Raw genomic sequence first — 21,285 nt, forward strand, 5'->3', positions numbered from 1 at the left:
TGAAGGAAGATGCCTGGAAGCCTTGCATAGATAGTCATAGTGTATCACTACTGCATCTTTTTTGGAAGCACATAGACACAGGCCACAATCCAGCACAGAACTATACATTGTGAACAGAATGTGCAATGGGTTGTAAGAGTTCAATGGGACTTACTTTTGGGCAAGGCTATAAAGGATTGCGTCCTGCAATCTTACGTATGTTCACTAAGCTGTGAGTTCCTTCAGTGTGATTTATTTCCAACTCTACAATTCTATGATTCTACATTGAGATTCTTGCATCACAGGGGTTTTGACTACATGACCCCTAGGGTCCCTTTCAACTCTTTAATGCTATGGTTCTAAACATCCCATAGTTCTAGAATATCTGCATCACCACATCCATTTGATTTGCCTTCAGTCCAGATTTATTGGATAGACCCAGATTTGAACAATGGGAACACTGGGGAAGTGCATTTTTGTTGTTCCCGCCAGACTTCTTAGTGGCTTTCAGTACCATCAACCCTGATATTCTCCTGGGCTGCTTGGTGGAATTACATAGTATAAGTGTTGTTGTTATTTGCAGTAGCTCGTCCTTCCTGGAGGGGTGGTCCCAGATGACACTGGGAGGCTCACTGGCCCACACATCTCCCATGCTGCACCTAATTCAGATGTAGCCAAAGTGAGTCCCTCCAGAGGTTGCTGGACCATAATTCCCATCAACCAGTATGGTCAATGCTACCATAATGACACAAACACTGGTGGAGGTTGTCTGGGGTTTTGCACCGCTCTACTGACACCCATCTCTTCCACTACTTTTTCTGCAGCAGTTGGCTTTTTCTAGGCCACAGGGTTTCGAGCTATGGAGACTGCTTTGGGGAAAGCTCTTTGAGGCTCTCTGGATCCTTTGAAGAGTCTGTGGATCTAGTTCTTGGAGTCCAGGGGCAGATGCAACTCCTCCTTGGGCTGCTATTGTAGGAGGGCTCTGAATCTAAAGAGTTCTGGTCCAGGGTCATGACAAGGGAATACAGTGGTACCTCAGGTTAAGTACTTAATTCGTTCTGGAGGTCCGTTCTTAACCTGAAACTGTTCTTAACCTGAAGCACCACTTTAGCTAATAGGGCCTCCTGCTGCCACTGCACCGCCGGAGCACGATTTCTGTTCTCATCCTGAAGCAAAGTTCTTAACCTGAAGCACTATTTCAGGGTTAGCGGAGTCTGTAACCTGAAGCGTATGTAACCTGAAGTACCACTGTATGTGACTTCTAGATTACAATAACTATCTTGGCTCCTGATATCTTTCTGGGAATTCTTCAAAGTCCTGGTTATTATCATCATAGCTCTGAAGACATTGGGATCTTCTCTGTCCTGCCAAAATCTGATATGCATTTGGCAGAAATCTGAGGGCAATGCTTAGTGGCTGCATCCAGATTTTGTAAGTCCCTACCAATAGATGTTGTTCTGCTATCAGGGAAAAGGCTTTTTACTTAAATAGATGTTTGGTCACAGAGCTGCGCTGTACTTCAATATGTAACTTACCCCATTGTCTGACATTTTATTTGCTCCTCTCTCTCTCTCTATATATATACATATATATAAACTAGGACATTGGCTAATATGTTTATTGTATTTTATTATAAAAGTTATTGTTAACAACCTTGGGGGGTTTTATGTGCAGATGCAGGGTAAACATACATACATACATACATACATACATACATACATACATACATAAATACATACATTTGTATGTATGTTTGTATGTGTGTTAAAGAGGTCAGAGAAAATTTACTGTACTTAAGCCACTGGCTGGGAAATCAAACTGGAAGTTCATTAGTTTAAATGAAAAACAATATGTTTTTCCAAACTCTTGGCAAAATCATCAGTACTCAGTGGAATTTTCTTCTACACTTAGAAGTAATAAGAATCCTTTAACATACACAGTTGGATTTCTGAACTGAATTAACTTTTACATAGCTTGGTCTAGCAAAGAGCTGCACTTCTCTCAAATTCAAGAGGAATTTTTATTATCGTGGTTACTTAATCGGCAGGCAATGTAAGTGTCAAATATTTGGGATAGGTCTTCCAAGGATTTAACAGAAGGCTGCTTTGTTTCATAACAGAGGGCTCTTATGGAAAAATTATTGGTAATATTTCTCAAACATTATTATAGTAGCTTAAGGGTGGATGAAAGTCATTTAACTGTCATAATTCATTCTGCCAAGAGCACTGATGAATTTAATGAAACTATTTATTGAAGCTGGTTGAGAAAAGATTTTCAAAATTCTCAGACAAACTATTCAAGATGAATAGACTGATATAGGAAACATTTATTTATTTGGATTTGTAGCGTGCCAATATCCTTGGGGAGCCTGTGTGTGTGTGTATGTTGTGTGTGTGTGTGCGTGTGTGTGTGTATGGATGTGTATACAAACAATTACAAGAGAAATTATCAAGGACCTCAGTCCTCGAAAGCCTCAAAAACTCTTTGATCACGTGCATGAAGGAACTTTAAGAGTGGAATTTTAAAATTATTCCAAGGACCCATCTGAATGGGCATTGTGTTCATGGTACCCTATTGCCAGTGTGATATAGTAGATGGAAAGGAGTCATGAAGGGTGATGAAATCCTTCTCAGTCATGAAGTTTTGGGGGTTGCATTTGCTCAATCTTTATCCTGAGTAAAAAAGAAACAAAAGCCTGAATTCAATTAACCCAGTGTGCTAGCTAAAGCCAGTGCAAAGGCTTCCACTAGCACAATGCAGCCTTCTCCCCTTCTCCTGACCCTCCAAAATTTGCTCTGAAGGTTCAGGAGAAACCACAGAACCATGCAGGGGGAGGAGAGGGGCTTTGTTCCCTCTAGCAAGGAGAAATGCCCCCACTGATGAAACGATCAAGATAGTAAACACTGAATTCCACCCAAATATTTGTATATACTAAAAAGTGCCACAGCAGGCCTACACAATTTGTGATTCACTAAAGCAAATTCAGACCACATACCAGGTAATGTGGCCTGTCAAGTGTTTGTGACTCCTCTTATTTTGCTGTTCCAGACACATGCAAAATTAGATTGTTCACAGAGTCTTTTGTGGGCTGCCACACATGCGTGGCGAGTGGCATTCAATTTAGTTGATCACAAGTTGTGCAAGCTTGCAGCACTGCAATGCACAGCAATAAAAATAATATTGTGACAACTGTGAGTAGAGTCTACTGAAAAATACTCTGGTATTTTATTAGAAGATTTGTGTGTTTCCAACACAAGAAGCTCTTGGAGAACCTTATGCTTCTCACCCCAGTTTATGTAATTCGTGAGCATTCTTTGTTAATTTATGTGCTTTTGTAGTGTTTAACAGCACTTATTTCTGTTTATGTTTTCTTCTTCAAGCTTTTGCAGAATACAGTGGTACCTCGGGTTAAGTACTTAATTCGTTCCAGAGGTCTGTTCTTAACCTGAAACTGTTCTTAACCTGAAGCACCACTTTAGCTAATGGGGCCTCCCACTGCTGCCATGCCGCCGGAGCCCAATTTCTGTTCTCATTCTGAAGCAAAGTACTTAACCTGAGGTAATATTTCTGGGTTAGTGGAGCCTGTGACCTGAAGCGTATGTAACCTGAAGCGTATGTAACCTGAGGTACCACTGTATAGCTGGCACAGATGTGTATAAAACATTGGGGCTTCTAAGCTGACTAGGCTGTTGAAGTTTGTATAGCTTCAGTTACAGCAATACATCGTAGTAATAACAGCAAAATCAACTTGCATTTACATCAACTAGTGAGAAGAGGCAAAACACTCTGCCAGATACTCGCTTGCAGTCACTGCTTAGCCAGCGGAAAATGTCAGGTTTTGACTCCAAGTCCCTATTGTTTCCGAATAATATACTATCCAGTGCCTTTAGACAGGATTACCAAGAACAGGTATTACACATTTGTTTTAGCTATCACACGTTCGCTTTGAAAGGTAATGTGACTACAGGGATATTGCCCTTTGCTAGAAAGATACTTGACCTCCATTGCACTGCCTTATTTAACACGCAGCAGAAGGTAAATAGAAAGTCTGCTCTGCTTAGCTTTCGGGAAGGTGGAAACCTTGGTGGAGACCCCCCCCCTTTTTTTAAGGCATCTGAAAATCACACATAAATCACACGCTTGAATAGAATTAGGTCACAGATAGAGATATTTATGTCTAGACTAGTTTCCACACGTTTAATTTTCTGATCTGCCCCTTAGCCTGACCTTACCTAAATGTGGCAAAAGTCACAGATTGCATTTATCGGGAGTTTGCATGATGTCGTTTGTAAAAATACGATGTGATGAAGTACGCTGTCCATGTGCAAATACCTCTGAGAGTCATGCTCTTACTTCACATTTATCAAGACGTATGGAAATACTTTGAGTTTGCTGGCTTTGTCTGTTTTTAATCAGACTGATAAAGCATAGTGTGCCATTCTAAGTGTCAAGAAAGAGACAGAAAGAGGGAGAGACAGAGAGAGAGAATAAACTGCTTGGCACTTGAAGCGAAAGAAGATAATGGTTATTCTAGATACATTAAAGAAAGACCAAAATCAAAACTAGAGAGAGAAAGAGCGCTTAGCATTTTCTCTGATTGGGATAGATAAACATAAGTTCTTAATAACACTGGGAAAATGTTAAATATACTGAAATCTATCCCTCAACTTTTGTTGAGATTTTGTTGAAGTTTGTTGGAGAAAGGGACTCAATGGAACTTCCTTCTGAGTAGACTTGCATAGGACTGCACTGTTATTGTGTTACAGAAAGGAAATCTAATATGATACAATTTTTCCAAGCATGATGAGAGTTGTTGATCTTACTGCTACATTTTTCTATTTATGTATTACATTTATTTCCCACTTTTCTTCTATGGAACTCCAGGCAGCATATTTGATGGGATGTTTCAGGTGGTACCATCCAGACACTTACCAGATCCTGACCTGCTTAACTTCAGTTAAGGTTGCCATATACTATACTAGTGTTCAGAGAACCCCATGGGTTTTCTTTCCAATATACTGCCAATGTAAATAAAGTAAATTTAAACTGCTTGCCAAAGCTGACAAGCATAATCAGTTCAATATTTTGTCTAGTGTCTCCCAAATTAGAATTGAGAAAGCTGTACTGAGTTATAGATGCATAATCACAGATATGCTCCAGAAGTTTTTGTGTCTCTCTCATAATATGCTTCAACATATACTAGAACCAATTATATATTTCTTAGCCTACTAGTAGGGATGGCTAAACCATGGCACCACAATACCTTTTTTTGTGGGGGGGGCAATACCATTCAACATTTGTCAAGGTAGTTATATTTATTCTTTTTTTAAAAAAAATGAACGCTCCTATCAATTGTCCAGGACGTGGGTGGCACTGTGGGTTAAACCACAGAGCCTAGGGCTTGCCGATCAGAAGGTCAGCAGTTGGAATCCCCGTGATGGGGTGAGCTCCCGTTGCTCAGTCCCTGCTCCTGCCAACCTAGCAGTTCGAAAGCACATCAAAGTGCAAGTAGATAAATAGGTACCGCTCCGGCGGGAAGTTAAACGGCGTTTCCGTGCACTGCTCTGGTTTGTCAGAAGTGGCTTAGTCATGCTGGCCACATGACCCGGAAGCTGTATGCCGGCTCCCTCAGCCAATAAAGCGAGATGAGCGCCGCAACCCCAGAGTCGGTCACGACTGGACCTAATGGTCAGGGGTCCCTTTACCTTTTATCAATTGTCCACTATGGTGTCATGGCGTGCAAATGGGTGTGGGGGTTTTTTGTCCAATACACAAACAGGTACCTCACTGTAATACTGCAATGCCAAAATATTTTTGTGAACCCCCCAACATGACCACCATGTGGTTTTGTAATTATTATTTTTTAATGGCCACAACCACTTTTATGCTTCTAAACACTTGAAGAACAAAGGTTGCTAACTCCATTAGAATATTCTATGAACTGAATTTTTACTGTAGCATTCATTCTAGCATACTATTCTACACCACTACAACTTAAGAAAGTTCATTCCTTGCCCAGCTCTTCCATTGTGAATGTATCTGAAAATGTGATTTATATTTTGGAGTCTTTTTTCTACATGCTAACATTCAAAAGGGAACTGTAAGCAGTCCTGCCGCTCTGATTAATTTACCTGTATAATTAACATATTCCCAAATGCCAGTTCCTCTAATTCACATATCACAATTTAATGAGTACATATTAACATAACGTTTGAATTGGCTCACACTGCCTTTTCTCTGTTGAAAACAAGGCTTCCTCATTTTCTTTTTGGATAAACAGTTTTGTTAATGAGTTTTCCTTTAAAAAGAATATACAGCTGTCTCCTGCTGTAATCTCAGTGGAGAACTGCAAAAAATGACTGCAAAATATAAATGATTACAAAATAAAAATGGCCACGTGAAGTTGTTGAAGATGTCTTCTGCGCTCTCTTTAATTATTTCTTTTGCAAAATTGAAAACATTATATTTTGAAAGATTATCTCACAGCTGTCAGTCACCAACGAACGGTAGGCGGGGAGGGACCTTTGTTTCTTTTCTATGACTGATAGCGAAAGCAGCCTTGCATTTAATAACCTGCTTGGTAGCATTATGAGACCATGCAGGTGAATAAGTGACTAGGTGAAGAAGGGGTGCTTGCAATCAGCAAGGAGGCAGGTAGACTCTTTTTGGCTCATAACTGAGGCACAAACGCATCAACACTTAAAGGCATTGCACACTATCTTTAAATTGGCAAACTGGAGTGGAAGGAGGTTCAGCCACATAACAATTACCCCCTTCTCTTCCCTGCCCCCGAAGACCTCAGATAACCCATATGACTATGTTAGAAAATTGGACTAGACTTGTAACGAAGCCAGTTATAAAGAGTTGGGGAAAATAAACTTGATGTGGTTGGGTAGACAGCTGTCTTGAAAGCTACCTTCCTACTGAAGCTATTGTTTCTCTTTCAGACACTTCCTAGTCATGTACCTCTTAGTTCAGGGCTGTGAAATGGGGTCCAGAATCTTTACCTCCCAAACTCCCCATGGGCCAACTCTGACAGGTATGCAGGGCCACCCAACTGTCAGTTGAACAGGCAACTTCAAAGGGACTCATTCTAAGCACCAGTCAGTTGATCAGCACTGAAAGTGAGATCCTTTGAAGGGCAACTGTCAGTCACCCTCTTCTTTTTAGCTGGATGCCTGAACCCATGGACATTATATATAAATAGCCTCAAACAGCCCATGGTGATTTTTCCACAGAACTTGGATTGTGACTCCTGCCCTGAAAAAAAGCTGTCACTCTTCCAAACCACTGTTATCATTCTACCGTGCTGTGGTTCATTCTATTTCCCTCCCATACACATTCCTTCCCCCCACCCCCACTTTTCTGCTATAAAGCAATATTTTCAGTGCAAGTGTTGAAAACAATCTAGGTTTAATGATTTGCAAGCTGCATTCATTGAAATAAGCAAAACTACAGGTAAAGATTGCATAACTATCGAGGCAAAAATAATTCATCAACTGTCATCCCAGTTGCGTAAGATTTCACTGGAAATGCTTATATTACAGACTGCAGCATTTGTAGCCTAGATTAACTCCTCGCAGGGGGTATCCATTTATTAAGTTTGTGTTAATGTTTAATCGCACTGTCTTTTAAAATGTGGTGGCTCCTGTGGGCAATTTCTAGCTAATTCACCCTGTTACAATAATTAACTTTTTGAATTCAACAATTTCAACTAGCTACCCCCCCCAAAAAAAAAAAATGAGTGGGGGAGAAGAGAGAGTTTTGCAGTCTACACTCTTTGTTTCTTCTTCGTTTTCACTGAAGGATTGTCTAAAGGCTGTTTCTGCTGTTGAATGAATAGTTGTGCATAATCCTTTCTCCAAGGCAGCATAGAAAGTGTAGTCAAAGTAATAGAGAAATTCTACTCATCATATAAAAACAAGCTGAACTAATAAAAGGTCACAGAGATATCTTTCCCCACCACAGAACACCCTAAAGACCTCTGAAACTGGGTCACATAGCCCAACGCCAACAGCTGGCAAGGAAAGAGAGGGGCAATGTTCCCCAGAGAAATCATCCGCAGAAAGGACATGGCCCAATGGGTCATTCAACAGGTTGATCCTATTGGTGCGCAGAATTTTCTTATACTCATTTTGTTTTCAAAAGTTTTTCCTCAGCAATGTTTATTTAAAAGAACAATTTAGTATAGAATGGTAGGTATGTTCTATAATAGTTAGTCAACTAGCAAATTATAGCTTGAGGGCGTCTTTACTAAAACCACACCATTTGGAAGGGACACAATGAAATGTGTGAGGATAGAGAATGCTTTGTGTACATTCTGTTCCAGAAGTTATACGATTAGTGAAAATAATAAGATTACGGTAAATTAAAAATCAAAAACAAAACTGCATATTTAGTTTTAACACTATAGGTTCTTCTTGTTGATACTGGTGCTCAAAAATTACGAAGCAAGAATAGCTCAGAAACCATTACCAGAAAACCTGGTCAAATGATTTCTCTACCTTTTGGAACAGTATTCCACAGGGCTTCCATATTGATTTCAGTTGGAGGAATAACTATGCAGAGGTAACAGGATATGTGCATCTACCCTCTCACTATGAGTGTGTGCATGTGCATATGATATATATTACAGAGAGATAAGATTGGGTGCAGATGTTACTTGAACTTAAAAGTCATTACTAAATGCAAATTAGAGTGCAATATATGTCTACTCAGAGAAGTCCTCTTGAGTTCAGTGAACTTACTCCCAGGTAAGTACACAAAGGACTGTCTGGGTTTAACCTGAAATAGACCATTTTGTGGCAAACAACACTGAAATACTCGAGAACACAACTGAAAAGCACAACTCTCCCAGTAAACATGAGCATTGATGTTTAGTCTTAAAATGTTATTTTTATTTATTATATTTATATACCACCTTTCTCTTCCAAGGATTTCAAGGTGGTGTACATAGTTCTGCTCCTCCACATTTCATCCTCACAACAACCCTGTAAGGTAGGTTAGGTTAAGAGATGGTGACTGGCCCAAGGTCACCCAGTGAGCTTCATGGCTGAGTGTGGATTCAGACCCTGCTCTCCCAGGTCCAAGTCCCACACTCTAACCATTATACCACACCGGCATGCAAAACTGAAATGAAATAAATGCATTCAAAACTTCAATAAAAACATGGAGCATGCTCTTCCCATGAGCAAAGCCTGTCTTACTAAAAGCCTCCCATAGTAGTTAATAGTACAGCATGGCATATATGTTAAGTCTGGCAGGGAAGATGGGAAGGAGAGAAAAGACCTCAATTGAGCTACACACAATGGAGGTTGGATTATAATATGTACACTAAACAAAAGCCATGGGCTATGATCATTCTTATGTAACATGGCATTTTTTAAAAAGGCACAAAAGGGATTTCATATCATCAATGGCAAGCAGCTGATTAAATCATTGGTAGGGTACACTAGTGTTTTGTATATGAGAGGCCACTGTTTGATGAAACAGAAAAGCAGAAAAAGAAGGGGCAGCAACAAGGAAACAGGATGCCCTTCAAAAGAAGGCAAAATCTCATCTGAAAATAATACTGAAATCTCATCTGAAAACAATAATGAAAAATAGGAGGGAATAGCAGTGGAGCACTGCCCTTGGAATACCACCCACTCAAGTACCATCATGATAAAGAGTCTATTCATATGCCCATCTCAGTACATGACAACTGTTTTCTGTAATGATGTGCTAAAACCCAAGCCTTGTTTGGTCTTACACCAAGTGGCAGCTTCTCATTACCATCCAACCACAAATCCCTGAAGGCTGGACTCCATCCACCTCTTTCTACAATTTCCAGAATCTTTGTCTTTGGGGCAGATATGCCTTATTGTCACATCCAGTATGGCCCGAAGGATAATCATCTCTGTAGAAATACTTTCAATACACTTTCAAGGGTGAAAGATGAAAAGATGGCAATGTGTGATTATCCCAGCTATGAAATACTTTTTCACTGTGACCATTGCTAACAATTGACATTCCCCACCCCCATAAGACTAATGTTCTGATGAGAGGTCAAGCATGAAAGTACAGCCCTGGTTTCAGAAAAACATTCTGTACCTGGCTAAATGCCAAGTTACAAGTTGGATGGTATAATGAGCACTGTAACTGTGAGATTAAGATATATTTTTTGTTTTGTTTACTTGTATAACTTCAATAGAAATATTTAAATGCCTGACAACCGCTTCCTCATGCACTATTAATACTCATTAAAAGTTCACACTCATTCTCAACATTGGAAAGTCACGCTGCAGTTCAAGCCTTGAGTCTGCTGTTCCAAAATGATTCTAATGATTGCAATAGAGCCAACACTGTGCACTTTGGAAATGGCTGAACTACTGCTCCCATCAACCCCAGCCAACATGGCCAGTGGTCAGGCATGATGATGGTGGTTAATTACACTTATTAGTTGCTTACTAAAACAAACATTAAAAAACAAACAAAATACACACCAATAATGTGTATAAAAGAACAGATCCAACTGAACCCCACTCCACTGAAAAATTAGTGGGGGGGAATAAGCTCCAAAAGTCAGGGCAAATAAATATGTTTTGCAGGAAGCCTAAAAGCAGATTGTGATGGTGCCAGACATTGACTCCCAGGGGAGAGCATTCCACAAACAGATTGCCACAGCTGAGAAGGCCCATTCTCACATTGCCACCCTCCATCCCTCTCTCAGAGGGGTCACACAGACTAGGGTATCAGATGAACACATTTGCTTCATTTTGGGAGAGGCAGTCTTTGATGTGACTTGCAATGGACCAGCACCTGGTGGGCACCATGCAGTCTATCCCTGCAATAGGGACTTAAGAATTCTACCCACAACATGGAAGGAAAAAACCTCTCTTTCCTTCCCCCATGTTCAAATTTTGGCTGTACAAGTGATCAGATGTACTCAGACTTCAGATAAATGGACTGAGATGCTAAAGAAACCCCCTAAGTTCAATTCTGGAAATATGAATGAAAGCACAGAAGTTACATATTGCCTATCAGAAATGAATAATAGACCAACTGGGGGGGGGGGGGAATTTTAGCATTAAATTTGGGGTTTGCCCAGAGTGCAGAAACTGGCAGTTATGGCACTAGAACCTTCTTTTAGATGAACTTTACCCTCTTATCACTGAAAAGTAATTATCTTTGTAAAATAATTCAAGAGCTTTTTAGCGAAAGGTGTCGTGTTGATCCTAGGCACTAAAGTGGAACCTACAACTTTTTTGCTGTAAATTTCTAACGTTTTATGGTTTGAAATGCAATACAGTTTATTTATTTTCCTTTACACAAGATAGTATAGCCTAGAAACCTAAAATCCAAAATGTGTTTGATTTGACTCTGGTTTTGCTCAGAATGCTCTAATCAAACTCTGCTGGTGAAGACAAAAATAAGTATCAATTGTGTCTTGAACTACAACAAAAAGCTTAATCCCATCAAATATTACAAAGCCTGTTAAGAATAAAAAGAAGAAAGTCCCCCCCTCCCCTACCCAGTTTAAGAACTAGTTACAATTCACTAAAGTAAAGACACACATAGTTTAAAGCATAAGAATGTATGCTGAAATATAATTAGCAGCTATGAATTAAACCTGGGCGGATTAAACCCATTCTTGGAATGCTATTATGGACAGTGTGTTGTGCAGAAATAATGATCCTTCTGTTTGCACTGCAGCTAAACAGCTTCAATTTACTTTTGACCAGTTTGAATGGAAAGAAAGGTCCAGCATTTCAAATTCTGGCCTTCTAAACATAATTAGCCTGAATTATGCCTGTTTCACAGCACCGTATTGGCAATCTGGTTAGTGGCAGAAGGGATAAGGCTGTACCAGCCTCATTTAACTGCTTAATTTATATGGTAATTACAACACTACACCCAGAATAGTGTGCATCTGCCAAAACTGAAGGCCCAACAATAATAAAACTGACATGTGCTGTGATATTGTTGAAGTGCTGACTAAGAAACTTCTTTTATCTCCTCTTGCAGCTATAAAATGGTGTGCATGTTATTACTAGCAGGGTATTTTAACAGCCTTGCACATACAGCAATTATGTAACACATGCACAAAACAACAAGAGTTTCACATCACTTAATAAATCCTTGAGCTCCCCTTAGTTCCAGCTCTCTCGCTGGCTGGATTTTATGGTCTGGTAGCTCCATCTGACCATCAGAATACTGGAGTACACACACCACAAAAGCAGTAGAAAAATCGCTAGAAACAATTGATTTGTATTTGCATTTGATCTAGTTGATGAATGGGGCATGGTGAATATTTATGGGTTAACAAAAAGAACCTGCTCAGTGACTTTATCCTCTGTGCACCTGTGGCAACTCACTACTCAAATGCATTAATTTATGTATTTTTAGAGTAGCTTTTAAAGCACCCCCAATCTAATAATTCTTGCAGAAGCCCTGAGATGGAATTAACTGCTGACAGCGAGGGCTTTCTCATTCACTTATGAAGGTGAGCTTCTTTGCTGTGCATTGAGTTTTCACTCTACTGAAGTGAACCAGGATGCTCATTTACACATGCATTTAAAAACTCCATCCAAACAGAGTTTCAAATGAGTACCATGTGAAAACATCACAATAAATATTATCAGACTAGAGTAATAAAATGAAATGGGCTAGCGGAAAGTGAAAGGAACTGAGCATCCTCAAAGGGTTTCGGGGTTTGATTGGACCATTCACAAGGTCCAGTTCATTTTCAGGATAAGAAGGCGGCTGCTCGCCCATCCCGAAGGCTGAGAGCTTGCATAAGTAAACCTGAGTTATAAATATGTAGGTAGTTATCATTAACAGCCTAATATGCTGCATTGTTATATGTGAATCAGTACGGAGAATCAGTACGGAGTCTTGGCACAGCAAATACAGTGGTGCCTCGCTAGACGAAATTAATCTGTTCCGCGATTCTCTTCGTCTAGCGGTTTTTTCGTCTTGCGAAGCAAGCCCATTGACAGCTTAGCAGATTAGTGCTAGAGCTGTCAAGTGGCTTCCAGCGATCAGCTGTTAAGCGGCTTATCAGCGGAACAGCTGATAAACGGCTTAGCAGCTTAGGAAAAGGGCGAAAAAAGCAAAAAAAACCTGCCGGGGGACGCAAGATTTTTTCGTCTTGTGAAGCAACCCCATAGGGAAATTCATTTTGTGAAGCGCCTCCAAAACGGAAAAACCCTTTCGTCTAGTGGGTTTTTCGTCTTGCGAGGCGTTCGTCTTGCGGGGCACCACTGTACAAATAAAACGATCTGAATAAGGGATTACTGATTGTGTCTGTAAGTTGCTTTGAGTTATTTCCATGAGTAAGGTAAAGGTAAAGGTAAAGGGACCCCTGACTATTAGGTCCAGTTGTGGACGACTCTGGGGTTGCGGCGCTCATCTCGTTTTATTGGCCGAGGAAGCCGGCGTACAGCTTCCGGGTCATGTGGCCAACATGACTAAGTCGCTTCTGGCAAACCAAAGCAGCGCACGGAAATGCCGTTTACCTTCCCACTGGAGCGGTACCTATTTATCTACTTGCATATTGACGTGCTTTCGAACTGCTAGGTTGGCAGGAGCAGGGACCGAGCAACGGGAGCTCACCCTGTCGCGGGGATTCGACCCGCCGACCTTCTGATCGGCAAGCCCTAGGCTCTGTGGTTTAACCCACAGTGCCACCCACGTCCCTTCCATGAGTAAAGCTACTAATAAATAAATAAATTAATAATAATAATAATAATAATAATAATCAGAGAAACCAGAGCTAATAAGTGCTAGAGATGATCTGAAGCCTTGGTCTACCATATACTGGCGGCAGGGTCAAAAATTGTGAATTTTACAATGTTAAAAGAATAGCTCAAGTTAGGCCTAATGTGGGAACTACATGCTTTAAAACATATTTGAAATTAATGCCTGGAATCCCAAGGAATATAATTGTCTCAGCTTTGCATGATAAATTGAGGCTGTTCTAAAATTCTTTTGAGAGCCTGCTTAGGACGCACCAGTTTCAGGCTCAGAACCCAATTAATAAAGGGGAAGTGTGTAAGAGTTCTAGAAATCAATCCAATTTAACTGACCTACCAGGTTGAAAGAACCTATTTTATGCACTGCAGCATAAAGGCTCTGTTCAGACATTTACAGAGCATGCATCCCTCCACTGAATAAAAATCTGATTTGCATTCTTCCCTGCCCCATGCCTTTTGGAGGAGGAGGTAGAGGAAAAATAACAGCATCTTTCTTGTGCAACATGACTTAAGGTGCATAGTAGAAAAGAGGGATGAGTGCCTCAACTTCCTCTATGTGGAGATTGTTTCTGCCTGTTAAAAAGCCAAAGACAGACTAACATGGACACTGAATGATTTCCTTTCAAGACCAATTTCATTGGGGGGGGGGGGTGTTACTTGCTGAACATCTATTGCATATCTTCATCAATGATACTGAAAGAAAAAAAGTCAACGGCCCAGTTAAACAACAACAAATTATATCTTTCCCCTCCACTTTACTTGAGAGGAAAAGATTTAAAGCTTCAATTCCTGTTTAGGAACAAACCACAATTGGTTGCACCTGAACTTGACAAACAGTGGTTTGCTCACTAAGTCAGGATATTTCCTGGGTTGATATATTGAGTGTTAAACAATGGATAACTAAATAAATTACTTGCCAAGTTCACACAAATTGCTGTTTACTCCAAACCAAGAATAAAGCCTTTAAATATTGTAACAAAAGTTAGGGTGGAAGCATGAACTTGTGCCTAGTCAATGTACTAAACAAATCATGTTTTAATTTTCATATGTCTGAAGTGGGCCAACATGTAGAATATGATGACTGTAAGTAGCTTCAAAGCATCTGAATAAAATAATTGCTCAGAAGTTAACTTTTCTTTCCCCCTGATGCATGTTGTTTGTGGCAAAAAGGTATGTGTGGAATGTTTGGTTTTCATCCTAATAATTACTTCCAAGAGCAATGTGCCACCAATTTTATTCTCACATGGTTCTGGGTTCTACATAAAAAGAAAACACAGTGCAGACTTACATAAGCAATTCTTGTTTATCACAGCTTTCTTACTAAAAACACATGGGATGACTCACACAACTCATCCTCCCAGCTCTGGCATATTCATGTCCATCATAAGAAACTCTACAGTGTCTTCACTAAGTCACCAAAAAAAATGTTTCAATTTGTATTTAAAGTTAAGAAAATAGTTGTGAGAAAGGGTTAGGTCCTGGAATGCAGAAATACCAAATATTAAATTTAGAAATTAAAGGTACAAAACATGTTGTGGTCTTATGGCCGATGCTACAGAACTGCTACTGCCAAAAATCAGCCAAGAAGAAAAGGTCTGTGCATACCTGCTGATGTGGAACAGGTAAAAGGTAAAGGAGCCCTGGACAGTTATGTCCAATCAAAGGCGACTATGGGGTGTAGCCCTAATTTCGCTTCAGACCGAGGGAGCCGGCATTTGTCCACAGACAGCTTTCCGGGTTATGTGGCCAGCATGACTAAACTGCTACTGGCGCATGCTACCGTGATGAGTGCCAGAACACACAAAAACGCTGTTTACCTTCCCGCCACAGCGCTACCTATTTATCTGCTTGCTTTCAAACTGCTAGGTTGGCTGTGGAACAATGATCACAATTCAGGCATTATGCTATTAGCCTGCATAAGCCAATAACATATGAGGCAAAAGAGATACATTGCATAGTCTATTAGGCTAGCTGGAAAGGAGCAAAATTACAGTTGAAGAATGGTATAATCATTGTTATTATCCTCAATGACATAATGAAGAGCTTCACTAACGGACAGATAACCTTCTAACTACCACAAAACAACAAATTTACAGGGAGGCTGTTAACTCTCCAAATAAAAGCACCATGTAAAACCCACAATGATGTCTGGAATGCTCAGTGACTGTCAACCGGCTGATGGGAAACTGCCTCGGCTGTGAGGCATGTTTGGCAAGGAAGCATCAGCTTCACAAGAGTTATAATTTAAGTAGGCCCAGCTGTGCCTTCCCTCCCTCTCTTTTTTCCCTCCCACCGTCCCCAAACTGAGTTGGTAGCAATGGCAGCACAGCTTTCAGGCTGCACTCAGGGCCTGAGGCAGTCGCAGCTGGCTTAGCAGTGCGGTGACAGCAGGGCTTTGGAGCTTGGCTCAGGCCTGAAACTACTGGGAGTGGCAGACAGCAAAAGAGGCATCTCAGCTTTCTAGCCTGGCCTGGGTGTCAACTTGCTACCAGCCTCTTGGTTTTTCGCCTACCTCGTAGCAATTCGTCACAACTTTCCTGGCCTGGGCGGTAAGCATTGGAATATGTGTCGTGTGGTGGTGGGCGGGGTTTGGCCATCACCTACCCCGCCCCTTGTAGGGTATTCCGTTAAAGGACTCCGGCGGTCGTGGATCCTGTCCGATGCCCTGCTGGTGGCTAGGGCCATGGCACGACCCCCAGTGACATCAGGGCAAGCTTCCAGTTGTATTTGCATCAACAAGCTCCTCCCACTGTTTGCTGCGCAGGTGGGGTCATGTATAGGTTGTTTTATCCAATGCCTAAGGCAGTACCTCTCACATGCTGTAACCAATAAAGTTGTGGCTTTTTCAGCCCATTAACCTAATGTACTTTTGTCCTTGTCTCTTATTTACCACCACATGGGTTCAGGTCATCGACTCACAATTAGCAGACTAGCGGGCCACAGTGGGGTTGCTTTCAAGCTCTGGGCAGCTGAGGAAGTTGAAGCTGTGCAGAGCTGTTGCTGATGCAGCTGCTTGGTACTTAAAGTTGGTTGCAGCACAGCAGAGGTGATGGTTAGCATTGGTAAGTTACACCAGGATAGGGAAAGGGAGCGTTTGCTGCTTACTGTGTGTTTGCTGTCACATATCTATTGTCAGTTGTGGCTGTTACCTGCATGTGCACCAGTATGCACTGCATAGTATGTCCCACATATGTGTATGACCGTGGCTAGACTTCCTTTGAGTTATCTGTTCTGCATTTACTTGAGTATTCCTTGCTTTCTGAATAGTTTGGGCGTGGTTTGGACTTAAGGAGTCTATGGAGGCTCTGACAGCCTTAGGCAAGTCATCTCATGGGCTTGGTGTTCCTCCCTTACACTTACTTGGGAGTAACCCCCACTGAATATTTATTTCGTTTTTTTCAATTTGTACACTGCCCTTCATCTGTAGCTCTCAGGGCAGTTAACAGAATAAAAATGCAAATAAACACACGAAAATATAGTTAATACAGTGTAACTTTCTTTTTGATATGAATTCACTGTTAGAATCTTAGTAGCTCCAGTTGTGTAGTAGAATGTGGTAGTATGATTACTGACAGGAGTGAGCTCCTGTCAGCGTACTATACCTCCGATTAAATATCACCACAGGCTGCCTATTTGTTACCGGGCCAAGTTCAGTGTGTTATTATAGTAATATATAAACCCTTAACAGCTTTGCACAAGTTTACTTGAGGGATCGCCTTGCATCATATGTGCCAATTTGCCGCCTTCAATCTGCCATATAATGTTTGCTTCACATCTGTGAAGAATCGATCTTTGGCAGCAGCTCTGCTTTGGAACTCCCTGTCTTTAACATTAAGCAGGCACCTTTATTATGCAATTTTAGGCACCTGCAAAAAAACTTTATTTTAGCAAGCCTGCCCAGATACATAATTTAGTCATATATACTTGTTTTTTAAACTATGTTGGTTTCTTATGTATTTTATTGATAATTATTTTATGTTTGGGTATACCACTTAGGTTTTTTGATGAAGCCATTAATAACATTTCTTAAAACAAATAGTGTAGGGCTGGTTTCAGTTGGTGAACTTAATCTTGCAGGCACAGCCCCATGGACCTAACCCTGCAAGGCAAGGTCAGTTCAGCCATTTCAGTTCAGCTGACCTGAGTGACCCAATTAAAATATTTGCAACAATTTCCAGAGTATTTTCGGTATTTAAATTTTTTAGACATTATTTGTAAGGAAATTCTTTTTCAACCATGTTCAGCAACAAGCCCTTAGAAACCAATTATATTTTAAGCCCCTGACCCACCATCTATTGCCGCATGTGTCCCTCTGGACCAAAGTGCTTGTCCACCCCAGATCTAACCAATGCATTCTGCCACCGTATCCTGCACTTCCATGTATTCTATCTCTGTTTATCAGAGAGAGCCATTTTTTTCTAGTAACTCTCCTTGCTAAATCACTATTCCTATTTTGCTTTATTAAAATGCTGTTGACTTGCTAGGGCTGCCAATCTTCAGGGTTAAACCCCTTCATCATTATCTCTAGAAGTTACATATCGGAGTGGATAGTGGATGCATCTTGTTTCTATCTATGTAACTCTAGGTGCATGAACATTAAGGTATGTGAACATTTAAGTTTTGTAATGAATAGCTTTAATGCTTTGGCACACTAGGAAGACTAATTTTGGGGGGAAAGCAAGAAAAAATAAAGCCACATCCAATATAAAGAAAAACACAAAAAAAGTCAATCCCAAAGGTGCTCTGTTTGAATACTATTAAATAGGTTGCATTATTATAGTAAGATGGGACGTACTTAATCGTATTAGCACACATTTTTGTACATCCAGCAGGTCATTCTGAACTGTTGATAATAAGTTTTAGAACAATTATGTTTTTGTAGCACTTATTTAATATAAAGATCAAACACCATATTAGCTGTATAAAAGAGCATTAAAGCTAACAATAAATTAATACAGCATACGGGAAAAGGAATCAAACCTTCAGTAACATGTACAAAGCTGATCAGAAGGTGAAAACCAGGCCAAATGAGAAATGGCTTTTACAAGCATTTTCATCTGTACAATGTTGGTGGATATGCATTAGAGCCCTACAGGTTGCGACTGACTTTCCATCTGGTTGATCCTGCAATTTATCCCCTTTTCTCACAATACAAACAAATGCCAACCTGACAATGGGTTATGCATTAGTACAGGTGGCTTATTCATTTACCATTTAATAAGTGAAGAATAGTTTCTGCCCCTGTAAGGTCTTGTGGGCATCCTCTTAAGAGAAAAAATGTCTGGTATGCACAAGAGGGGGTATATACCATAGCAGATTCCAAGGAACTGTTTTGTACTAATCAGACCTCGGAACTGACCTGTTAACATTCATTGTATTTTAATGAACCAGTAGCCCAGTGCATTCCAAAGGCATTGCTTATTGTAGACCCAGCCACCAAACTGCAGATCCCCGTCCAGACTTGTATTCCCATAAATAGCAAGGGTCAGTGACCAAAAGGCAAAGGTCAATGGCAGAAAGGGATGTTGTAGACTGAGTTTATTTTCTTTAGCAGCTAACTTACCAACTAACTTATTAAACTGAAGCTATAAAACTGACGTACGTTATTTTAACACCACCATTCCATTGACAAGGACAGTCATTTAAGTGAAGAGGCATCTTAGTCTTGGGGCCTGCAAGTGAAAAGTCTTGTAGCATGTTACGAGTCAATTTTTTATTAAAAACCTATGCTTTCATAGATTGAAGCCTATTTCATCAGATACATGGTGGAACTACTAACAAGAAAGCATCTGAAATATGTTCCCATCATATTTACAACATTTCCGGATTAGCTCTTCTTGAGAACTCTGTGTGTAGAATCATATATTTTTTGGCATAATATCCACATGGATTTTCAGCTCCAACATATTTTCTGCATCTGTGCCTTCACAGGAATTGTTCTAGGCAAAAGCATGGGTTGTGGGAGGGAAATAGTGCATCAGAAGAGGAACCAGGTTCATATGGAGCATAACATGTACTTACTAGGAATATGAAAAGGCAATTTGTAGGAAATTATTTGAACGAAATGAAAACTGACTATTGGAGTAGTAAAGAAACCAAATTTGCACATATGTGTAGGGGAAGGTTTGATTAGCCTTGTCTCTTTTAGTGCTTCAAGAAATGTTTAAATGAAGTACATAATGCAGGTGAAATACTACACCACTGTTAAACTATGGAAGGGAGGCAATGTTTCAGTTCACTGCTTTCTGCTGAGAAGAAAAGGATATTAAAGCATTTAAAACATACTAGTGATACCTTGCTGCATAATGTTTCTTTGGGGCAGGACGAGGTGTTTCTACCAACCGGCTTCTTACACACTGGAGGAGTGAGGGAGCCCTTGAAGGCTAAGTCTGCAATCATATTCATTCTTACCTGGGACTAAGTCCCTTTGAATTCAGTGGGGCTTACTTCTTAGTAGACATGTACAGAATTGCATTGTAAACCTCTTTTACTGCTGTGCAGGTTTGCACTATGCGGGATTGGTTGGTTTAGTTGCAGTTATTTTTATACAGGGAGCGGAACTATTGCCTAATGTGCAAAGGCACAAACCTAAGGCTACTACAGCTCTAAGCTCCATAAAACATCTTCCCTAAGGGAGTATTAACAAAAAAATTCCTGTTCCTCTCCTTTTAAAGGGTCAATAAGTGATGGGGGCATTATAAGCAGCAAATTGGTGATCCTCTGGCCTGCTTTCTCCCTCATAGCCCCTTCCTTGCACAGTTGTTATGGCAGCTATTATTGAAAACTCACATGATTGCAATTGGTGAAGCAGCCAAGAGGAAGCAGTTTGGTTAATTTTTTGACAGCAGGTGGGGACACAGATAAGTCAAAGCAGCATTTAGAATAGATGCTGCATGTGCTGTTACTCCCCCCCCCCATGTGCCCTCCAAGAAAAGTAGAAAGTGATCAAGCACAAACATGCGCAGTCTGCTTTCCACTTTTGAGGTGACTCCCCCCTTTATTTTTCATTTTATTTGCCCATATTTTGTTTTTATTTGTACTTCTGCATACTTTGGGGTTCCCCTGAGCCTGCCTCTTGTGGATGGGTGGTGCCATTTTGGCTACGTCAGCATCAGCACACCGTGAACAAGGGAAATAGAGGGAGTGATTTCTCTGTTTATTTGGAAAGCTGTCTTTTAGCATTAAACTTCATGGTATAATATAATTCAACCTGCACTCGTTTTATATTAACAATAATGCAAGTTATGTAAAATCCCACCAGTTTATATAAGCAGTGAGAAAGCACTTGATCTTCATACAGATATTGTAATTGATCTATTTTGTAACACAGAATAATATTACCAAGAACACAAAACGAAACCTTTTGTCATTCTCTTCTTATTCTTAGTATCTACTGACTTTAGCAAACTAGGGAACTTTAGAAGACTTACAGTCCCTTCCAGGTTTTTCAGCTGCTGGTCAATCTCCTTAAGCCGGTTATGCTGATCTCGTTCTTCTTTCGTGTCTCTTAAAACCTTTTCACCTGGAATTGTTTCCAGCTTTCTATTTGCATAAGCCAAAGAATCCTAAC

General features: G+C 40.4%; 1 protein-coding gene across 2 annotated transcripts in view; it reads right to left on the bottom strand.

The window, feature by feature from the left end:
• FSIP1 (fibrous sheath interacting protein 1) overlaps positions 1 to 21,285 on the bottom strand; it is a 74,957-nt gene that overhangs the window by 26,717 nt on the left and 26,955 nt on the right. For both annotated transcript variants that reach the window (XM_083744686.1, XM_083744685.1), the window contains exon 11: positions 21,146 to 21,280. In XM_083744686.1, coding sequence (XP_083600812.1) covers positions 21,146 to 21,280 — 135 coding nt within the window. The remainder of the gene's footprint in view (positions 1 to 21,145; positions 21,281 to 21,285) is intronic.

The sequence above is a fragment of the Podarcis gaigeae genome (assembly GCF_964106915.1).
Source record: "Podarcis gaigeae genome assembly, chromosome: 1".
NCBI lineage: Eukaryota > Metazoa > Chordata > Lepidosauria > Squamata > Lacertidae > Podarcis > Podarcis gaigeae.